Source organism: Macaca thibetana, chromosome 10 (assembly GCF_024542745.1).
Source record: "Macaca thibetana thibetana isolate TM-01 chromosome 10, ASM2454274v1, whole genome shotgun sequence".
In the NCBI taxonomy this organism is placed as follows: domain Eukaryota; kingdom Metazoa; phylum Chordata; class Mammalia; order Primates; family Cercopithecidae; genus Macaca; species Macaca thibetana.
The window spans coordinates 12,722,307-12,738,064 of NC_065587.1; the positions used below are offsets into that span (position 1 = coordinate 12,722,307).

Consider the following 15,758-nt stretch of genomic DNA (forward strand, 5'->3'; position numbering starts at 1 on the left):
CCTGGGGCAGGCACAGCAGGTTGTGTAGATAAGGATATTGACGCCAAGGAAGGTTAAGTGAATTGCCTGAGGCTAGTGAGATATCCGCATCTGCGACCCTTTCCTGTGCCACCACCCTGCCCACTTCTTGCTGGTGTGGCCCTGGGGTCCATCTCTTGTACAAGTGAGCAAACTGAACAAAAACCTGATACAGGTCACATCAGATGTAAATACATTCAAATCAGCCCAACTAGCTGAGTGGTGGGAATGCTTTTGAGCTCAAATAAACCAGAATGTCTGAGTTTCCGACTTAGGTTCCGACTTAGGTTCCCCTGCCGCCTTGTGCCACACCTGCTCACCTCTGCTCACCCTGGCCCTTCCCTGCAGCTGTGCCAATTGCACGGAGAATGAGGAGGGCTGCACACCCCTGCACCTGGCCTGCCGCAAGGGTGATGGGGAGATCCTGGTGGAGCTGGTGCAGTACTGCCACGCTCAGATGGATGTCACCGACAACAAGGGAGAGACGGTCTTCCATTATGCTGTCCAGGGTGACAATTCCCAGGTGCTACAGGTGAGTAGGGGGAGGGGCAGGGTGACTGGTACTGATACCTCCCGGTGTCCACAGTTCCCTTTGGGCCCCTGGGCTCGGGTGTCACTCTTGGGCCTCTTACTGTCCCCTGTTGGTCCTTGAGGCCTGAGCTCCTTCATGGAGGGTGCAGACCCCTCGCTGGCTCTTCCCTCCCAGCGCTTTTCCAGGAGCCACCGTCCTCGGTCTCTTTGCTTGATAACCCTAGGGACGACCTCCAACCCAGTAAAATAAACCCAAGGCCCAGCTCCAGCCAGTCAGTTCAGTTCCACTTTTCCTGAGCACAGTCTGTGAGCCAGATACCTGCCTGGAGGGGCTCGTGGGCCAGCGGGACCTGGGCTTAACCTTTTGCGAGCTTGTCCAACCTGCGGCCCTGCAGGCTGCATGCAGCCCAGGACAGCTTTGAATGTGGCCCAACACAAATTCATAAACTTTCTTAAAACATTATGAGATTCATGCACGAACCTTTTTTTTAGATCAGCTGTCGTTAGCGGTCTTGTATTTTATGTGTGATCCAAGACAATTCTTCCAGTGTGGCCCAGGGAGGCCAAAATATTGGACACCCCTGTTTTACAGCAATTCAAACCAAGCAAACCGAGCTCTCTCCAGTTCCTGTAGGCATTTATGCCAGAGCCTTCCTGTTAACGTTTTTGATTACCTGGGTAAAAGATGTGATTTTTTAATTGTGGGCAAGCTGATGGGTGATATTATTAAATAGCTATTTCATGTATTAGATTGAACAGAAAAGACAGGATGTTGGATTATGTTTTATTGTCTAGAATTAGAAAATTCTTCTAAAGATCATGTTCTCTGTGCCTTGGCATCAGAATGCAACCACGTTATTCCAGAAAATGTGGATTCCTTGTTTTTTTTTTTTTTTTTTTTTAAGACAGAGTCTCCCTCTGTTGCCCAGGCTGGAGTGCAGTGGTGCGATATTGGCTCACTGCAACCTCTGCCTCCTGGGTTCAGGTGATGCTCGTGCCTCAGCTTCCTGAGTAGCTGGGATTACAGGCATGTGCCACCAAGCCTGGGTAATTTCCATATTTTTAGTAGAGATGGGGTTTTGCCGTGTTGCCCAGGCTGGTCTCCAACTCCTGGCCTCAAGTGATCCACCCGCCTCGGCCTCCCAAAATGCCAGGATTACAGATGTGAGCCACCGCGGCTGGCCCAGAAAATGTGGATTCCATATCTTATGCTTCGTGCTCTCAGGGAAGGGAATTCTCCACCCACAGTTGAACTCCGCTTTCGCTGACAATCCTCTGCGTACCCAGCACGGTTCCGCGCAGACCCTGCCTCCACGTGGGGGCGCGCACACCCGCTTCTCAGTGGTCATGCACGACTGCAGCTGTCCTTCATTGGGTGCTGATTGGTGCCTGACCCTGAACTGAGTGTTGTATATGTTCTAGTTAATTCTGAGAATACACTTATGGGGTGGAGGTCATTATTCCCCTTTCCTCTCCGAAGAAGCTGAGGTTCAGTGTTGTTAAGAAGCGTGCCCAGGGAGGGCCACAAAGCTGAGAGGGTGGGGCTTGATCTTTCACTGGCCTCGATGCCAGCCCCTTGCTCTCCCTGCTGTGTCTCTGGCCTGCCTCCAGGCCCAGTGGGACTGCTGTGAGGTGACCCTGGTGTCACATAGGTGCCCTGTGGTTGTAATGAACCTCATGGGGACAGCATTCAGCTAAAAGAGAGTAAAACCCTCCTAGTGCTTTCTTTGTTTTGAGACAGGGTCTATCTAGCTCTGTCACCCAGGCTGGAGTGCAGTGGCGCAATCGTGGCTCACTGCAGCCTCGACCTTCTGGGCTCAGGTGATCCTCCCACCTCAACCTCCTGAGCAGCTTGGGACTACAGGCTCGTGCCACCACACAGGCTAATTTTTTTTTTTTTTTTTTTTTTTTTTTTTTTTTTTTTTTTTTTTGAGACGGAGTCTCGCTCTGTTGCCCAGGCTGGAGTGCAGTGGCCGGATCTCAGCTCACTGCAAGCTCCACCTCCCGGGTTTACGCTATTCTCCTGCCTCAGCCTCCCGAGTAGCTGGGACTACAAGTGCCCGCCACCTCACCCGGCTAGTTTTTTGTATTTTTTTTTTTTTTTTTAGTAGAGACGGGGTTTCACTGTGTTAGCCAGGATGGTCTCGATCTCCTGACCTCGTGATCCGCCCTTCTTGGCCTCCCAAAGTGCTGGGATTACAGCACACAGGCTAATTTTTTTTTGAGACGTAGTCTCGCTCTGTCGCCCAGGCTGGAGTGCAGTGGCCGGATCTCAGCTCACTGCAAGCTCCGCCTCCTGGGTTCACGCCATTCTCCTGCCTCAGCCTCCCGAGTAGCTGGGACTACAGGCGCCCGCCACCTCGCCCGGCTAGTTTTTTTTTTTGTATTTTTTTTAGTAGAGACGGGGTTTCACCGTGTTAGCCAGGATGGTCTCGATCTCCTGACCTCATGATCCGCCCGTCTCGGCCTCCCAAAGTGCTGGGATTACAGGCTTGAGCCACCGCGCCCGGCCAAGCTAATTTTTAAAAATTTTTTGATAGAGACGGGTCTCCCTGTGTTGCCCAGACTGGTATCAAACTCCTGGTCTCAGGTGATCCTCTTGCCTCCCAATGTGTTGGGATTACAGGTTTGAGCCACTGCGCCTGGCCCCTAGTTCTCTTTTTAACACTGCCGTTCTTTCATTGGAAGCATAGTACCTGTGTGTAGAAAAACATCAATCAGGACAGAATGAAAAGCAAGAATCACTCCCGCCTGGACCCCCAGTGCCCATCCCGAGATACGGCCACCTTTTAAGTTCCTTGACTCAGAAACGTTTCATGTGAGCCACAGTCATGCCAGGTCACCCCTTCCTTCCCATGGGAGGAAAGGCACTTGGCTTTCCTGGTGCTTCTTTTTACTTTTTTTTTTTTGTTGAGACAGAGTTTTTGCCATGTTGCCCAGGCTGGAGTACAATGGCGCAATCTCAGCTCACTGCAACCTCTGCCTCCTGGGTTCAAGCAATTCTCCTGCCTCAGCCTCCCAAGTAGCTGGGATTACAGGTGCCTGCCACCACGCCCAGTTACTTTTTATATTTTTAGTAGAGATGACATTTCACCATGTTGGCCAGGCTGGTCTCAAACTCTTGACCTTGGGTGATCCACCCACCTTGGCCTCCCAAAGTGCTAGGATTACAGGCGTGAGCGACTGTGCCCGGCCTCTTTACGTTCTTATTAGCATCCTATGGAGTCAAACTTCCCTTCCTCTTTCATCAGCTCCTTGGAAAGAATGCAGTGGCTGGCCTGAACCAGGTGAATAACCAAGGGCTGACCCCGCTGCACCTGGCCTGCCAGCTGGGGAAGCAGGAGATGGTCCGCGTGCTGCTGCTGTGCAATGCTCGGTGCAACATCATGGGCCCCAACGGCTACCCCATCCACTCAGCCATGAAGTTCTCTCAGAAAGGGTAAGACCTCCCTCCCCACTGCATCTGCTGGCCTGCTGGGCTCCAGCTCTCCTATCACCTGTCCCATGCCTGAGGCAAGCAGTGTCCACCATAGATCTTAGCACCTCCAGCCTCACAGCAGAGGCCCCGGGTTCACAAGCCTCATTAGGCCGGCCTGGCCCGAAGAAAGTGCTCTGTCATTTTATTATGGGTAGGAATCTCAGTTCACAAGTTCAGCTGTGTAAGGAGGAGACTTTACAATTTTTCTGCCTGGGTGCAGTGGCTCACGCCTGTAATCCCAACACTTTGGGAGGCTGAGGTGGGTGAATCACCTGAAGTCAGGGGTTCGAGACCAGCCTGACCAATATGGTGAAACCCTGTCTCTACTAAAAATACAAAAATTAGCCGGGTGTGGTGGTGTGTGCCTGTAATCCCAGCTACTCCGGGAGGCTGAGACAGGAGAATTGCTTGAACCCAGGAGGCAAAGAAAGAAAGAAAAAATACTATCTAGAAGGAACAATATCTAGAATGAATGAATGAGCCAGTGAGTCCTTCGATCCTGGCACTGTGCTAAAGCACTGGCCTCACCAAAATGAATAAGCCACTCCAGGACAGGAGACAGCCCAGCCACCCAGAACCTCCCAGCGCAGTGCTGGACAAGCAGTGAGAAGGCACGGGCGGGCGGCACTCAGGCGGGGAGGCTGGCACTCGTGCCTTTCCTCGGGTTATTCCGTCCTCTGAGAGCTGCATCCACCTTGCTAGCCCCATGGGGCATTGCTAGCCCTTCTAAGGGCTGGACCAAGCCTGGACAAACCCTCCTTTTCTGGAATCTCCCAAGCACAGGCAAAATGAGCTAGAACTTTCAGAAATACTTGACCAAACGGAGAAGATACCAACACCCCCAGCCCCGAAATCAGGTTCCCCAGTTGCAGGTTGTGACCTGATTGGACACCCGGTGACGGGTGATGCTCTTCTCTACCTAAAGGGCTGGCACATGACCCCACTCTTGCTTGGCTCCAGCCACCCTGAGCTGTACTGGGCAGGAGCTGTAATTGACCAGTTTTCTCTCTCTTCAAACAACCTCAGCCCTCACCAGTCCCTCTCTGTCGCCACACAGGCCATCCTGGGTGGGTCCAGCGCCCCATCACATAAGAGGATCTTTGCAAAGAAGACAAAGGAAGAGGCTCCTACCTTGAGTGGAGCAGGGAGATCCCTTATCCACATGGCAGCCAGCACAGCCCTACTCCAAGATTCGCACAGCCTCGGTGTTACTGACAAGTGGTTCCCTCACGGCTCAGACTAGGAGCCCCTCGCTGTTTTTCTTTTTCTTTTCTTTGGTTTTTTTTTTTTTTTTTTTTTGAGACAGAGTTTCACTCTGTCACCTAGGCTGGAATGCAATGGCATGATCTTGGCTCACTGCAACCTCTGCCTCCCAGGTTCAACCAATTCTCCTGCCCCAGCCTCCCGAGGAGCTGGGATTACAGGTGTGCGCCACCATGCCCAGCTAATTTTTGTATTTTTAGTAGAGATGGGTTTTTACCATGTTGACCAGGCTAGTCTTGAACTCCTGACCTCAGGTGATCCACCCACCTTGCCTTCCCAACATGCTGGGATTACAGGCATGAGCCACCGTGTCCAGCCACCTCTGCTGTTTTTCAGTGCAGCTGACCTTTCACACAAAGCTGGGTTTGTGCCTGCGTTTCTCAGATGATTAAGCCCCTGCTGGGGAAGGGAAACAGATAATCCCAGACAGTGAGATGGAGGCTGAGACTGAGGATGCCAGGGTTCTGCACTAGGAGCTCAGAGATGGCCGCTCAGGCAGCTGGAGTTCAGGGAAGGCTTGGGGGCAGCAGAGCTCGAGCCAAGCCATGGACCCCAGCTGGAGCTGGCCGCTGGGGTGAAGACGGGGGGCTCCAGAAGGCCCAGGGAAAGAAGCCGCGCCTGACTCCATGTGCCTAGTGCTGAGCACCAAGCCCTGGCATAAGGGCTGTAGGGAGCTGGGCAGCATAAATCCTGGGCCTGTGCTGGGCACCCCTAATAATGGAGAAGAGCAGCTGAACAATAGCACTGTCCCAGCCACTGGCTTAACCTTCATGTGGGCTATTTCACTACAGCCCAGACAGCCGATGTATTTTATTCCCCTTTTAAAGATGAGGGCCAAGTGTGGTGGCTTATGCCTCTAATCCCAGCACTTTGGGAGGCTGAGGCAGGAGGATGGCTTGAGCCCAGGAATTTGAGGCTACAGTGAGCTATGATCATGCCATTACCCTCCAGCCTGGGTGACAAAGGGAAATCCTGTCTCAAACAAACAAACAAACAAACAAAAAACAGATGAGGAAACCAAGACTTAGAGAGATTAAGTAACTTGCTCAAAGTCAGGCAGTCAGTAAGTGCCAGACCTGGAAATTAACCCCATGTGGGCTGTCCTGGTAATTGCACTAAAAAAAAAATTTAAAAATTAAAAAAATTTAAAAAACAGCTTTCTTGAGATATATTTCCTATTCCATGCAGTCCACCTATGGAAAGTACACAATGGTTCTGATATATTATGTTGATTTTTTCAATTGTGGTAAATTATATATGACATAAAATTTGCCATTTTAACCACTTTTGTTTTTTGTTTTTTTGTTTTTGAGATGGAATTTCACTCTTGTTGCTCAGGCTGGAGTGCAATGGTGTGATCTTGGCTCACCACAACCTCCACCTCCCGGGTTCAAGTGATTCTCCTGCCTCAGCCTCCCAAGTAGTAGCTGGGATTACAGGCATGCACCCCCATGCCCAGCTAATTTTGTGTTTTTTAGTAGAAACGGAGTTTCTCCATGTTGGTCAGGCTGGTCTCGAACTCCTGACCTCAGGTGATCCACCCACCTCGGCCTCCCAAAGTGCTGGGATTACAGGCGTGAGCCACCGCACCTGGCCCATTTTAACCACTTTTAAGTACACAATTCAGTGGTTTTAATCACATTTACAATGTTGTCCAACTATCATCCCTATTTCTAAAACTTTTCTTTCACCTCAAACAGAAACTCTGTAACCATTGGTAACTCCCTATTCTCTCCTCCCCACAGCCCCTGATAACCTCCCATATCCTGTCTGTCTCTCAGAACTTGCCTGTTCTAGAACCTCTTATCAGTGAAATCATGCAGTATTTGTCCTTTTGTGCCAGGCTTATTTCACTTAGCATGATGTCTTCAAGGTTCATCCATGTTGTAGCACGTATCAGAATTTCCATTCTTTTTTTTTTTTTTTTTTTTTTTTTTTTTTACTATACTTTAAGTTCTAGGGTACATGTGCACAACGTGCAGGTTTGTTACATATGTATACATGTGCCATGTTGGTGTGCTACACCCATTAACTCGTCATTTATATTAGGTATATCTCCTAATGCTATCCCTCCCACCTCCCCCTCCCCACAATAGGACCCGGTGTGTGATGTTCCCCTTCCCGAGTCCAAGTGATCTCATTGTTCAATTCCCACCTATGAGTGAGAACATGCGGTGTTTGGTTTTCTGTTCTTGTGATAGTTTGCTGAGAATGATGGTTTCCAGCTGCATCCATGTCCCTACAAAGGACACAAACTCATCCTTTTTTATGGCTGCATAGTATTCCAATTTCCTTTCTTTTTAAGACAGAACACTATTTTGTTTATCCGTTCAGTCCTTCACTGATAGACACCTGGGTTGTTTCCACCTTTTGTCTGTTGTGAAGAATGCTGCTGTGTACATGGGTCTGTTCAAGTCCCTGTGTTCCGTCCTTTGATACTCCCGACCTCAGGTGATCTGCCTGCCTCAGCCTCCCAAAGTGTTGGGATTACAGGCGTGAGCCACTGCACCCAGCCAGAAAAATTGTAAAGTCTCCTCCTTGCACAGCTGAACTTGTGAACCGAGATTCCTACCCATAATAAAATGATGGAGCACTTTTTTTGGGCCAGGCCGGCCTAATGAGGCTTGTGAACCCGGAGCCTCTGCTCTGAGGCTGGAGGTGCTGAGATCTATAGTGGACACTGCTTGCCTCAGGCACTGAGTGGAAAGCAATTGTGCTCTTTCCCCTCTGTCATACTGCTTCCTATAGCATGCAGGTCACTGTGTGGCTCACTGACAGTGTGGTAAGGAGGTAGATGGTGGCTGTGTGCCAGGCACAGAACTGGACTCTGAAATGCCTGGTCTTCCTGGGGCTTGGCTTCAAGCCCATGTGACTCTAAAGCCAGCACCAGGGAGGGTGATCATTGCTAGTGGCAGTCATCAGGAAGGCTTCCTGGAGGAGGAGGTTAGTTGTGCCTTGAGGGGCTCAGTACAGCCTTAACATACCATGGTAAGTGTGCTGGTTGGGTTTGCTAAGCTTGGTTTGCAGTGATGCTCTCTGTAAGCAGTAGATGAAGCTCCAAGTCCTGGCTTCATTCCACACCATGCAGACCCCAGCCTTTGCTCACCAGCCGGGGCCCCTGTCTCCCCAGGTGTGCGGAGATGATCATCAGCATGGACAGCAGCCAGATCCACAGCAAAGACCCTCGTTACGGAGCCAGCCCCCTCCACTGGGCCAAGAATGCAGAGGTGAGTGGAGCCTGAGGTGGGTGGGGCAAGGGGCCGGGCCCTGCAGGTCCTCAGGGCCCGCAGGAAGCAGGTTCCCGAGAGAACCCTGAGGCTAGCACTTGGGGGCTGATCGTGCTGTGGGTCTGCAGGCAGAGAAGTCCATGAAGAGCTGGGATCCTGGCAGGGCTCTGCTGCTCTCTGGCTGGGCGGTGGGATCCGCCCTGTGCCTCAGTTTCCTCATCCATGAATTCTGCTTTGGAGATGTGGTGAAGTCAGCGAGGTGGTGAAGTCAGCGAGGTAGTGCGTGACAAAACTTGGCATAAATTGTAAAGTGCTTCCCAAATAGAAGGTAGCGTGATGATGATTGTATTATTAGTCAGGGTTCTCTAGAGGGCCAGAATTAATAGGATAGATATGTGTATATAAAGGGGGGTTTATTAAGGAGCATTAACTCACAGGATCACAAGGTCCTAAAATAGGCCACCTGCAAGCTGAAGAGCAAGGAAGCCAGTCCAAGTCCCAAAGCTGAAGGACTTGGAGTCCGATGTTGGAAGGCAGGCAGCATCCAGCACGGGAGAAAGATGTAGGCTGGGAGGCTGAGCCAGTCTGGCCTTTTCCCATTTTTCCGCCTGCTTTATATTCTGGCCACACTGGCAGCTGATTAGATGGTGCCCACCCAGATTAAGGGTAGGTCTGCCTTTCCCAGGCCACTGACTCAAATGTTAATCTCCGTTAGCAGCACTGTGTCAGACACACCCGGGATCAATACTTTGCATCCTTCAATCCAATCAAGTTGACACTCATTAACCATCACGATGATGGTGATGGTGGTGGTGGTGCTGGGTCTAGCTGCACACACAAGGAGCCTGGCTGGGCATCTCCTCTGAGGTCGTCCCCTAAGCTAAGCTCTATCCTGGGAGGATGGAGGCCTCTGGTCTCATCACCAGGAAGCACAGCTCAACAGGGCACGGGATGGCCCAGAGTTCATGGCCTACTTCTCAATGTGATGGGCCAGGAGGGAGAGCACTGCCAGCCTCAGGGGTACCTCTGCGTTCCAGGAACTGGACACGGAGTCAGGCCCTTCCGTGTAGGTTTGGTCACTCATTGTCATCACATGCTGTGAGGTGGGGACTTGAATTCCCATCTTCACAGAAGAGAAACCTGAGATGCACATGGCTATAGTGACCCATCCAAGTGCAGGCGGCTGGGATGAGTGGAGCTGGGCTTTGTGCTCAGGTCTGTGACTCCAAAGCCAGGCTCCCCTCCCTGGTCCCAAGGCGCTCTCAGGGATGTGTACTGCCAAGGCCCCGTGAGAGGTGATACCTTTGCAGAGTCCCAGGGAGGGATGCAGGGAGCGGGGTGCTTCAGGACAGGCCCCAGAGGAGCCTTTACAAGGAGAGATGGGTTCTGTTGGCGCTAGGAAAGGACCAGAAGCCTCTTAAAACAGTCAGCACATCTTTGGCTTTTTGTCCCTGGTCTTGGGATGCTGATGGTATGGGAGGCAGTCTAGGCCCCCCTAGAACTGGGGCCTGCCCCTGGAGTCCTGTTGCTAGTGCTTTCCAACATCCCGGTACCTGTAGGCCTCTCAGAGAGGACGTCACGTGTCACAGGGTACGGCAGCTCCCTGGGTGCCTGTGCTAACTCGGCCTGACCGTCTCCCGCAGATGGCCCGCATGCTGCTGAAACGGGGCTGCAACGTGAACAGCACCAGCTCCGCGGGGAACACGGCCCTGCACGTGGCAGTGATGCGCAACCGCTTCGACTGCGCCATAGTGCTGCTGACCCACGGGGCCAACGCGGATGCCCATGGAGAGCATGGCAACACCCCGCTACACCTGGCCATGTCGGTGAGCCCGGGACCGCGTGTCCTGCCTTGTGGGGCCCCAGTGGGAATGCAGGAGGGCTGTCCAGGCTGGAGCACTCCTCCCCCATTGTCTCCCACCTATCCTCAGCTGCTCCAAATCATCTTCCCACCCACAGCTCAGTTCATACCCTGACTCCTTCCTCAGGAAGCCCTCCAAGTCCCCCTCTCAGCCCGAAATAACGTCACCTCCTGTGTGCTTTGGTACCTTTTCCACCTCTGCCCCCATTTGGCACTTGCATGGCGTGAGAGGGAAAAATGACAGCTCTGGCCACAGACTGGCCCTGGGCAAGCCATGTCACCTGTCAGCCTTGATTGCCTCATCTGGAAAATGGTGGTGTCAATACTTATCTGGAAGAGTTGTGGAAAAGTTACGGTGGACACTTGGTCACTCTCTACAGAATGTCTAAGTGACACACACGCTACCTGGCCCGAGTGAGCATCCTGCTTCCCTTCACTGGTCCGCATATTGCTCTCATCTCCCCTGGGAGGCTGTAAGATCCTGGCAGGCAAAGTCTGAGTCTGCAGCCCAGCGGCCTGTGGCAGGTGCCAGGCACCTTCGTTGGTTTATTATAGACCACAGTTCCATGCCCTCAAAGCCCTTACTGTCTGGTTAGACAACTAGAGTATGAACATATTAAACCTAGCAGAGGAGGATGTTATTATGTTACAGACACGTGTGTGCACGTATTCTTTTTTATTGAGATGGAGTCTTACACTGTCGCCCAGGCTGGAGTACAGTGGCGCGATCTCGGCTCACCACAACCTCCACCTCCCGGGTTCAAGTGATTCTCCTGCCTCAGCCTCCTGAGTAGCTGGGACCACAGGCACGCACCACCATGCCCAGCTAATTTTTGCATTTTTAGTAGAGACGGGGTTTCACTATGTTGGCCAGGCTGGTCTTGAACTCCTGACCTCATGATCCACCCTCCTTGGCACCCCAAAGTGCTGGGATTACAGGCATGAGCCACTGCGCCCGACTGTGTGCACGTATTCTATAGCAATACTATATGTACATAAGTCTGTTTACCGAGTCTCAGTGACGGAACATGAGAGACCCGCGGGACTCTGAAAGAAGTCGATTAAGGACACGTTCAAGGACATCCTGTTTTATACCAAAGGTCAAAACTTGGAAGAGATGTTGCCCAAAAGGCTGAAACTGTAAATACTTTCGTTTTTGAAACTGGAGCTTTTTAGCATGGGGTGGGCCCTTGGAATGATCTAGTTCAGCAGTTCTCAAGTTTTTTGGCCTGTTTGATCCCTTTATACTCTCAAAAATTATGGAGGAACACAAAGATTTTTTAATCATCTGGATTTTCTTTATCTATATTTACCATATTAGAAATTTAAAGTGTGAAATTTTCAAAATATTAATTCATTTAAAAATAACAATAATAAATATTTACACCTACTATGTACCCACAAAAATTAAAATTAAATTTAAAAAAAACTTTAAAAATAACTGGCCTGGTGCAGTGGCTCGTGTATACCTATAATCCCAACAATTTGGGAGGCTGAGATGGGCAGATCACCTGAGGCCAGGAGTTCGAAACCAGCCTGGCCAACATGGTAAAACCCCATCTCTACTAAAAATACAAAATTAGCTGGGCATGAGACCTCTGAAGGGGTATCATGCTTTCACAGGGGTCCCCAGGTCTTACTTTAGGAACTGCTGATATACTTTGGTCATCTTCATACTATCTTCACAGTTTTTGGCATATTCATCAACCACCTTTACAATTATGTACTTAATCACCTCTTCAAATTGGCTTACTTTTATTTATTTATTTATTTATTTAGAGGCAGAGTTTCGCTCTTGTTGCCAGGCTGGAGTACAATGGCGCGATCTTGGCTTACCGCAACCTCTGCCTCCCGGGTTCAAGCAATTCTCCTGCCTCACCTTCCCAAGTAGCTGGGGTTACAGGTGTGCGCCACCACGCCCGGCTAATTTTGTATTTTTAGTAGAGACGGGGTTTTTCCGTCTTGGTCAGGCTGGTCTCAAACTCCCAACCTCAGGTGATCCACCCGCCTCACCTCACAAACTGCTGGGATTACAGGCGTGAGTCACCACGCCCAGCCTAGCTTACTTTTAAACTGACTTAAATTTATTTTGAGAGAAATGTTTTATCACTACCATAAATGGCCATCCATCCATCCAGTGCCAACCATAAAAGGTAATCAAGGCCGGGGGCGGTGGCTCACGCCTGTAATCCCAGCACTTTGGGAGGCCGAAGTGGGTGAATCACGAGGTCAGGAGTTCAAGACCAGCCTGGCAAACATGGTGAAACCCCGTCTCTACTAAAAATACAAAAAATTAGCTGGGCGTAGTGGTGGGCGCCTGTAATCCCAGCTACTCAGGAGGCTGAGGCAGGAGAATTGCTTGAACCTGGGAGGCAGAGGTTGCAGTGAGCTGAGATCGCACCACTGCACTCCAGCCTGGGTGATAGAGTGAGACTCCGTCTCAAAAAAAAAAAAGGTAACAACAACAAATCACAGTTAATGCTGAAAACACACACATATTAGGCCGGGCGCGGTGGCTCAAGCCTGTAATCCCAGCACTTTGGGAGGCCGAGACGGGCGGATCACGAGGTCAGGAGATCGAGACCATCCTGGCTAACACGGTGAAACCCCGTCTCTACTAAAAAATACAAAAAAAACTAGCCGGGCGAGGTGGCGGGCGCCTGTAGTCCCAGCTACTCGGGAGGCTGAGGCAGGAGAATGGCCTAAACCCGGGAGGCGGAGCTTGCAGTGAGCTGAGAGATTCGGCCACTGCACTCCAGCCCAGGCGACAGAGCAAGACTCCGTCTCAAAAAAAAAAAAAAAAAAAAAAAAAAAAAAAAAAAAAAAAAAAAAAAACACACACACATATTAATAGCCATAGAAGTCCTAATAGAACATTCTAATAGAAGAACTGTTTGGAAAACCCCATTCTAGACCCACAGCTTCATCCTCTAGGCAGGGAAATCAGGTCCCAAGTAGAGGGAGGTGACAAGACCAGAGCCCAGAGTTCCAGGTGGCCAGTGTGTCCTGTGAAACCATGCCATGCTCTGCGCCCCTGCCTGGCCTCCAGGTGTGGAAATGTGTGATGCCCTTCGCAGGGGCACTCCCCTGAAGGCTGTCATCAGGGGCACGTGTGCTCGGTCACCCCTCAGGGATGACACCCTGGACTGGGTGAGCAAGATGACCTTCCCTGCCCTCACCCACCCTCTCCTTGCTACTCCTGAAAGCCATCAGCAGCTGACCTCCTGTGTCCCCATGGCTCCTGGGTCGGGGTCACAGATGCACTGCTTCCTTGGAAGCGGAGCTGGCAGAGCAGGGGCGAGTCACCTCGAGTTTCTGCCTGGGTTCTTACACCCTCCCCTGTGGGTGCTTTTAAACGTGTTTGTCAGGGCCCCAGCCATCAAATGGCAGCCTTTAGACTACCAGATTGACTGGGGTCGGGGTGAGGAGGGTTCCAGTGTCTCCCCGTGCTGAGGAGAGGCCCGCTGGGTGAGTTGACAGGCTGGGGCAGGCAGCCAAGGGTTCCTTTGCTCTTCACTTCCCCGAGCAGTTACACGTCTTACCCTCTCTCATCCCCGACAGAAAGACAACGTGGAGATGATCAAGGCCCTCATTGTGTTTGGAGCAGAAGTGGACACCCCGAATGACTTTGGGGAGACTCCTACATTCCTAGCCTCCAAGATCAGCAGACGTATGTGTTTGCACTCTGGGGCCGGAGTGGGGCGAGGGTTGGGTGGATGCAGGGACTGAGGAGGAGGGAAGTCCCAGTCATCAGGCACCAGCATCCTGTGCTGACCTGCCCTGCTCAGAGCTGCCAGGAGCACCTCTTACTCTGAGGGGGGGCTACCTTACCCAAGCGCAAGGGCCCTGAGCAGCAGATGCAGGCCCACCAAGGGTCTTGCCATACCAACATCCTCTTCCATGCAGCCCCGCTCCCACCCCAGGTGCTAAGACTCCCAGCAGGGGTGGGGACAGGAGAGCCAGCAGCAGCCCTTTTCCTCTACTGTTGGGGAATTCACTGATGGAACCACTGGCTAGAATGACCCTAGGGTGCATGCACTATACTGCATGAGCTCTGGGCATGCCTGTGTGGACAGGAGCGCATGGCCACGTGCTGCACGCTCGCCCAGTGAGCCTTCGCTTCTGAGCCGAACAGAGCAGATCCTCCTCACCAGAGGCCTGGAGCCTGCTCTGGAGGGTTTCAGGAGCTGTGGGGGTCACTGATGGCACCAGTTTGTGTGTGCCAGTGCACACGTGTGTGTCTGCATGCACCGCATCTGTGGCCTCCTTTCCAGCAATCCCATCCATCCAGTGGAGTAGGTGCCCACTGGCTGGCTCATGAGTCCCTTTGGAACCCTGAACTATCCACTTAGCATTTTTGAAAATCACTGAAAGTGGCCGTGGGAACCCTGCTTTCTCAGTTGGAGTACAAGGAAAGGAGTTCCCACAGTCATCAGGCAGGGTGACAGTGACCTCCTCTTCCCATATCCTCCTTCCCTGACCTTAGGAAGCTGCTTGGGATGTACCAGCCTGGGGGCAGCACTCCCTGTCAGGGTGGGCTGAGGCCTCTGGAGCAGCCCGCGTGCCCAGGGCCTGGTAGCTGGGATGGGACGGAGTGTGGAAATGAGGGGCCTCTCCTTTGCATGTTGACATCGTTTCTGATCCTGTGCGGTCTCCCCTTCCCCAAACCATGACAAGTTGACACCAGGAAGGCGATCTTGACTCTGCTGAGAACCTTGGGGGCCGAATACTGCTCCCCACCCATCCACGGGGTCCCCGCGGAGCAGGGCTTTGCAGCGCCACATCACCCCTTCTCCCTGGAAAGAGCTCAGCCCCCACCGATCAGCCTAAACAACCTAGGTAGGCCTTGCCTCCCAACTCCCTCTTCTCCAGCTGGTTCCCAGGCCCCTGGATCAGAGCAGGCCCCACCAGAGCAACAGGATCCCCAGGATGGAAGTCACTGAAGGCAGCAGGGGAGGATGGAGCCAGAGTTGTCAGCCTCCAGGCAGCCAGCAACCCACAGATCCCAGAGGCCTAGGGCATCCCTGGCTGATGTGCCACGCTCTGTTGCCCCTGAGAGGATGTGCCCTGAACACAATCTCAGGCCTGGGCATTTCCAGTGGCACCCATAAGGTCGCTGCTGTCATGGCCCTCCTGTCCCCGGGGTGCTCAAGGTGGGCAGTGAGGAGTGCTGTCAGGACTGGGGGCCCAGGCCCTCTGGCTTCTCCTCTCTCACTCTGGCTTGACCTCTGTCACACTGTTTGAATCTCAGTTGGGCCTGAGACCTGTGTGTCCCCTTCCTGACCCCATGGTGACTTTCAGAAATTGAATGTGGCCAGGCAGCCAGCATCTGCCCCGGTACATCCTTCGTGCCCAGGGAGATACCCCCAGACTAGTCGGG

At 52.1% G+C, this 15,758-nt stretch overlaps 2 protein-coding genes across 8 annotated transcripts in view; one reads left to right on the forward strand and one right to left on the reverse strand.

Moving 5' to 3' along the window:
* The window catches only part of CBY1 (chibby family member 1, beta catenin antagonist), a 628,117-nt gene that overhangs the window by 499,038 nt on the left and 113,321 nt on the right, over nt 1-15,758 (reverse strand). Inside the window, exon 1 of one of the 3 annotated variants that reach the window (XM_050806380.1) lies at nt 8,013-8,016. The exons of the other annotated variants lie outside the window; for them this stretch is intronic. The gene's annotated coding sequence lies outside the window, so the exon portion shown is untranslated. Of the gene's footprint in view, nt 1-8,012; nt 8,017-15,758 lie in introns of those variants that run through there. 3 annotated transcript variants of the gene reach the window in all.
* Nucleotides 1-15,758, forward strand: part of PLA2G6 (phospholipase A2 group VI) — a 72,955-nt gene that overhangs the window by 40,633 nt on the left and 16,564 nt on the right. For 2 of the 5 annotated variants that reach the window (XM_050806187.1, XM_050806186.1), the window contains exons 4-9: nt 367-550; nt 3,801-3,988; nt 8,421-8,517; nt 10,161-10,343; nt 13,940-14,048; nt 15,056-15,217. In XM_050806187.1, coding sequence (XP_050662144.1) covers nt 367-550; nt 3,801-3,988; nt 8,421-8,517; nt 10,161-10,343; nt 13,940-14,048; nt 15,056-15,217 — 923 coding nt within the window. Of the gene's footprint in view, nt 1-366; nt 551-3,800; nt 3,989-8,420; nt 8,518-10,160; nt 10,344-13,939; nt 14,049-15,055; nt 15,218-15,758 lie in introns of those variants that run through there. The other 3 variants (XM_050806189.1, XM_050806188.1, XM_050806190.1) reach the window with 2 other exon arrangements.